Source organism: Manacus vitellinus, unplaced genomic scaffold, assembly GCF_001715985.3.
Source record: "Manacus vitellinus isolate BGI_N305 unplaced genomic scaffold, ASM171598v3 scaffold_61_pilon, whole genome shotgun sequence".
Lineage (NCBI taxonomy): Eukaryota > Metazoa > Chordata > Aves > Passeriformes > Pipridae > Manacus > Manacus vitellinus.
In genome coordinates, this window is record NW_021940696.1 from 1,760,144 (window position 1) to 1,766,869 (window position 6,726).

Consider the following 6,726-nt stretch of genomic DNA (forward strand, 5'->3'; position numbering starts at 1 on the left):
CAGTGGGAAGCCATTCCCTGTGTCCTGTCCCTCCATCCCTTATCCCAAGTCCCTCTCCAGCTCTCCTGGTGCTCCTGTAGGTTCTCAAAGCTCTCCCTGGAACCTTCTGTCCTCCAGGCTGAACGCCCCAGCTCTCTCATTAGCAGTTCTTCAGTTAATTTTACTTTAGTGCCACAAATATTATGTCTGATATTAGGAATTATTTGAGTTTGGAGAGAGGTTTGTCCCATCCCCCTTGTGGCAAATAATTCGGCTTCTATTTCCCTAAAATCCCAGCAAGTTCCAACACAAGTAGGAGGATTCATGCTGTGACAAATTATCTGTAAATCTGATTATTGCAGCTAAACAAGAGGCGTTCCTTCAGTTGGTTTCTTGCTGGATTCAACAAGGAAAGAAATTTCTGCAGAATTTTCCCCTGGGTTGGTGATAGTGATTTTCCTTGGGGAGATGTGAAATTCAAGTTGGTTTTAATGAGTTCAGAGCATTTGTAGATCAAAGAATGGAGCCTTAAATGACTTTATTGTTGCACTGAAATGCTTCAGGTGAAGTTAGGTCTTAGTAGACTGAGAGGTAACTGGACCCATTTTTGTCCCAAACTGTTCTCTTGAAGTTTAATCTCAATTTTCTTTCCTCTTGAAGCACAAACTGAATGGAAAGCACGTCCTGGTATGGAATCACCCCAGTTTGTTGGTCAGAATTTCTATCAGTCACAGGCTGGAGTTTTTGGATTTAAAACACCAACTGTCGCTGCAGCATCGCTCGGGTTCAAATCACTTTTCCTTTCCTCCAAATATTTTGGGGCCAAGTCATTTGCCATGAACTCCTTTGCAATGTGTGAGCACTGATTTCCAACCCAGGGCAATTCTGGGGATGTTTTTGGCCGGTCAGGGGTGGCCAGATTTGCTTCCTGGCTTCGTATTTTATGTTAATCAAATGATAAAAAAAAAAGTAAAGCTCTTAATTATGAATTTTTATCAGTCCACAGAGCTATTCCTGTTCATCTGGAAAAGCAGGTGGATTGTTTGGATCCTTCAAATGGTGAAAAAGCAGGATAGGGGGGGCTGTGCTTTCCCAGGTATTTATTCAGGTCAGATAAACACGAGCTTTGTAATATTCTTTGGGATTAACGTAATTAATTATCTGATTTAACTACTTAAGCGTACTCTGTTATTCCTAAAAATATAAAATATCCTTGAAAGAAGTGTATGGTTTGGGAATAGTGGCTGGAAAGCTGGAAAAGGAGATGGAGGGTGCTGGTTGGTGGTGGCTGAATGTGAGCCCAGGTGGAGGTTTAGGTTGGATATTGGGAAAATTCCTTCCTGGAAAGGGTTGTCCAGCCCTGGCACAGCTGCCCAGGGCAGGGATGGATCCCCATCCCTGGAGGGATTTCAAATCCCTGTGGATGTGGCACTTGGGGACAGGGGTCAGTGCTGGGGGATGGTTGGACTGGATGATCTCAGAGGGCTTTTCCAACCCCGGTAATTTTGGGATTCTTTGTCGTGGAAGTGGGGATTTGACTTGGCAGCTGAGCTGAGGTTCTGCCCCATTCCTGGAGAAGTTTCTCCTCATTCCCAGCAGGAGCCACACAGAGCTTCCCTGCCTCATCCTCTGGTACAAAATCAGAGTTTTTTTGAGGGTGGAGAAACGAATCTTTTCCCATCATTGAAACTTAATTAAAAATCCCTCCCTGCTAAGGAATTGCTGCCATGTTNTGGGGGATGGTTGGACTGGATGATCTCAGAGGGCTTTTCCAACCCCGGTAATTTTGGGATTCTTTGTCTTGGAAGTGGGGATTTGACTTGGCAGCTGAGCTGAGGTTCTACCCCATTCCTGGAGAAGTTTCTCCTCATTCCCAGCAGGAGCCACACAGAGCTTCCCTGCAGTTCCTCTGCCTCATCCTCTGGGACAAAATCAGAGTTTTTTTGAGGGGGGAGAAACGAATCTTTTCCCATCATCGAAACTTAATTAAAAATCCCTCCCTGCTAAGGAATTGCTGCCATGTTTTTCCTGGATCCAGGACCAACAAGAGCCATTTCCAACCCAGCTTTGACTGCAACTGGATGAATGAAGTCCTGGGAGCACATTCCATGAGGCTCTGAGCAAACAAAGCATGAACAGTGATGAGCCCAAATTGCCCTGGACACTCCTTGGGCAGCTCTGATGGCATTTCCAGCCTGGGAGAAGGGAATTGGGGAAATTCCCTTTAATTTTAATCCAAGCTGGGCTTTCATTTTAATCTGTGTGTGAGGCCCAGAGCTCAGCTGGGCTTTGCAGGAGGAGAATTCCAACAGGCAGGGAAAACCACCATGGGAAACCATTTGTGGGGCTTGGGGAGAAATAAACTGAATTTTCCTTTTTTTTTTTCCTTTCCTCCCTTTTTCCTTTTTCCCCTTTTTTCCTTTTTTCCTCTTTCCCCCTTTTTTTCCCTTTTTTCCCTTCATCTCTTTCCCCCCTTTTTTTCCTTTTTTCTTTTTTTTGCCTTTTTCCCTTTTTTCTTTTTTTTCTCTTTTTTCCCCTTTCCCCCTTTCCCCCCCTTTTTTCCTCTTTTTCCTCTTTTTTCCTTTTTTTCTGTTTTTTCCCTTTTTTCCCTTCTTTCCTCTTTTTTCTCCCTTTTTTCCCTTTTGTCCCTTTTTCCCTTTTTTCCTTTTCCCCCCTTTTTATTTCCTTTTTTCCTTCTTTTTCTTTCATTTCCTTTTTTCCTTCTTTTTCCTTTTTTCCTTTCTTTTTCCTTTTTTCCCTTTTCCCTTTTTTCTTTTTTTCTTTTTTCCTTTTTTCTTTTTTCTTTTTCTTTTTTCTTTTTTCCTTTTTTTTATTTTAGCTTTCTTTCCCTTTTTTCTTTTTTTTTCCTTTTTTTTTCTTTTTTCCCCTTTTTTGTGAGGTGTTTTTGTCATTTTTTTTCTGGGTTTTTTTGTGTTTTTTGATTGGATGGTTTAGTTTGTGGGTTTTATTGTGGTTTTGCCTTTTTTGTTTGTTTTGTTTTTGCTTGTTTTTTATTTTATTTTGGGGTTTTTTTGTTGTTGGTTTTTTTCTGTTTTGTTTTCTTTGTTCCCTGCAATTATATTATCCAAAAACATGACAAGCCCTTCTCTGGTAACAGTCTCATTAATTTTTCATAGAATTTCTACAATTCTAAAATTAACAAATACTTGTTTCTTCTTCTTATGGGAGCAAGTTTTGATTTCCACCTTGGTCCTGCTGATCATCCACAGAGAACTGACCCGTTGATGAGTCCTTTGTCCTTTTAATTTTCCATCTCCCCAAAAGGATTTTTAAATTTAAACTGTTGCTGCACAAAAAAGAGCTTTATTTCGAGATGCCTCTTTTGCATCCTGGCTGTTCACAGAAATAACAACAAGAGTTATTATTTTTATCCTGGCTTTGTATTTTGGGCTGTGATATTTTAGTGAGGACAGTCTTTACCTTAAAGACAAATCCAGATTAAACCACTGGCCATGCACTGATTTTTTTTTTTAACTGAAAAGTGAAATAACACTCAGTGTCTTTTTATAATCAGAAAAACATTGGGAAGAACATTATGAAGGAAAAAAAATCAACAAGAAACTGTGTTTTCTTGTCTTCTGGAGGCAGGAATATTGAGGTCAGAGCATCTGGTGTGCAGGTTTGGAGTTCACTTTCCAACCCCACAGTGGTTGTGCCCTGCAAGGGAATTTTCAACTTCGGAGTATTTCAATATATTTAATTAAAAAAACCTCTTTGGGGCAGCTTCTCTACCAAGTTACAATCGATATTTAAAGTGAATATGACCATAAAAAGTGTTCCAGAGTGACAGAAATCTAAGCATTGGCTCATTTTGTGTATATTCCTGATTTTTGGGATGTGGCTGTTGCTGGGAGGAGGGATTTGTGTTCGTGTTCACGATGCCAGAAATGCCGTTTATCAATTTAAAAACCCAACAAGTGAGGCTGGAAGTGACTTTAATCTCCCTGAAAAGCTTTTGTGGGTGCAGATTTCCCTTGAATCCCCGAAATAAATGCTGTTGCTTCCCGAAAGAGTTAAATATCCTGTCCTGGGGGGAGATTGATAGTCAGAGGAAATAGGAGGTACCTGGAAAGAACTTCTGCTCCCGAATATTGCCAAGCTGCCTTTCCCTCCGCTTTGTTATCCTTCCCCAGGCTCCCTAATCATTCCCCTTTGCCTCCAACCACCTCCCAGTTTCCTGTTTGCCTCTTCCCCTCTGGTTTTCCTCCCGAATATTCTGGGTTTTTCCCTGCCCCGTACCGGGGGAGCTCGGGGAAGGATGAATGCCATCGCCGTGTTCACGGTGGCCATTCTCTTCTGTGTCTCCTGCCTCTTTGCAGCTCTGGGTGTAAGTTCCTTAGCCAAGGGAGGTTTTTTGGCTCTCTCTGGAACGTTGCTGGAAGTGTAAATGTTGAATTTTCGGAGCAGTAATTAAAGGTTTTCGCTTTTAATTAAGATTATTCGCGGCTCCGCCTCCTAATTTTTCGAACTGGTGTTTTCTCCGGAGAATTTTCCTTGGAACATTGTTGGGAGAATGTTGCTTGCCCAACTTCGTTTTTGGGATGTATGTTTTCAAAACAATGTGAATTTATAATTTGTTTTCCCTTTTCCCCTCAGAATATTTCAGTTCTTTCTTGCAAAAACCGTTCAAAAAAAAAAAAAGAAAGGGTGAATTGACTTAACCAAAGATACATTTTATTGTAAAATTTTATCCTTTTTAATATCTTGAAATAGGAGTTTTCTTTTCAGTGAGTAACAGAGGACATTTGCTTTTCTCTTGCAGATTGCATTCTCACAGCACAGCAACTTTATGGACCTGGTGCAGTTCTTTGTGACATTTTTCAGGTACTTTTCATTTAAGACACTTAAAATGTTTCTTTGGGTTTTGATTTTCAGTGTTCGGTTTGGTTTTTCCCTTAAGCATCCTGCTGCAGCACAGCCTAAAATAAATGGGAATATCTGCTTTATTTGAAGTGTTTGATTAGGAAATAGGAGAAGGAAATGAATCTTTGTACTGGGCTTGCAGGGAAAGGGGATTTTGGGGGCTGGGAGAGGCTTCTGGAAGGGGAGAAGTTCCTTTTCAAATGGTTTGGAAAACGCTGTGTGACTTCCCCCATGGAAGAGCTGATGTGTGATGTGCTGCAGGTATTCACACCTTGTCCCACACCCAGCAGGAATTAAGGATGTGGATTTTGCAGGGAGTTATCCTGGAGTAAATTCCTCCCCTTTCAGCACCACCTTTGGATTTCAAACCGAACCCGTAAATATGTCAAGTTAAACACAAACACGTGTTACAGCACAAAAGGAGCCAAAGCCTTCTGTCCTTCAGGCACTGCTTGAAGTTCCTGTCTGGGTGGGAAGTGCTCTGAGGATTCCCTTGGAGCTGGAACCAACAGGAGCCATTTCAATATTTGTTTTCCATCCTCCAAAACCTCCAGCCCTGACAGTGCCTCCCAAAGCACAGCAGGTCCTCTTTTCAAGGCCTCCAACCCAAGGTGTCAACTCTATTTTGGGAGCTGTTAATCCTCCAGGAGTGTAAACCAACCCCTGATGGATGAGGAGCCCTTCAGGAGGGATATCCATGGAGTAAACACCACTCCAGGTCTTACAACCTGTTCCTGAGTAGGGATTGTTGTGCCTGGTGTAAAACGAGCAGTGGGAATAATCCCTCACTTCAGATTTCATGCTAAATTTAATTAAAGCAAGGAGCTCCAGATGGGTCCTTCACACAAGAGGTTTATATCATTTTTTTTTTATTTTTTTTTTCATATGGAGCTTCCAGAGAGTGGAATCTGCTTTAGTGCAGTCCCTGGGAACAGCAGGTTGGAGCCACCACCTTCCTGCTGTTTGTAAGCAGTGAGTGGTTACTCCTGGCACACACACTGGGTATTTGTTTTGCTCAATTCAGCACAGTCATCTTCCCTAAAAAAATCTTTGTGGCAGCATAATTAGTTATAAGGAGATCATAATCAATTATAATCAACAATCAGGATTATTGACTATAAGGAAAATAGGGAAGCAGTTGGTTCTTTAGTTCCTTTTTAGTGCCATAAAATCAGTCTGCAATTAAAACTGCCCTTTAGTTCTGTACAGACCCAGATCCAGCTGAGGGTTTGAACTCCTCCACAGGAGTGATTCCTCCAGATCCATTATTGGAAAAGAATCCCAAAGAAGGTGCTCCATCCCTGGAAGTGTTCAAGGCCAGGCTGGAGCAACCTGGGCTAGTGGAAGGTGTTCCATGGCAGGGAGGTTGAACTGGATGGGCTTTAAGGTCCTTCCCAACCCAAACCATTCCATGATTCCCTGATTTCAGCACTAAAACATCTCCACAGCTCTTAAAGACTCCTACAGTGCCTGCTTCTTTATAAATTTAACCAGGATCTCAGAGAGGTTTGTTTGGCCTCTCTCATTTTAAGAGCTACACATCCCAAATCACTTCCTCCACGTTTCCTCTAAATATCCAGACCTGACATTATTGCTCTGGAACAGCCTGACCCTTTTTCTGCAAACACAAATCGTTCAGACAAGCATTGTAATGGCTCTTTTATTTCCCTTTTCCAGAGGGACTGGATTTTGCAGTAAAAATCCAATGCTCCCCTGTTAACTCAAAAGCACCTTTAGGTGCTGTTTTGTTAAAGAACCACAGAATGCCTGGAGTTTGGAGGGATCCACGAGGATCAGCAGGTGCAGCTCCCTGCTCCTCCCAGGAACGTGCATTATCCAGGATTGGGGATCTGAGACCTTCAG

At 42.1% G+C, this 6,726-nt stretch overlaps 1 protein-coding gene across 1 annotated transcript in view; it reads left to right on the forward strand.

Moving 5' to 3' along the window:
* The window catches only part of ATRN (attractin), a gene marked incomplete at its 5' end in the record, with an annotated part of 149,321 nt that overhangs the window by 100,842 nt on the left and 41,753 nt on the right, over window positions 1-6,726 (forward strand). Inside the window, one exon of the mRNA XM_029963709.1 lies at window positions 4,763-4,824. Within this exon, the coding sequence (XP_029819569.1) occupies window positions 4,763-4,824 (62 nt within the window). The remainder of the gene's footprint in view (window positions 1-4,762; window positions 4,825-6,726) is intronic.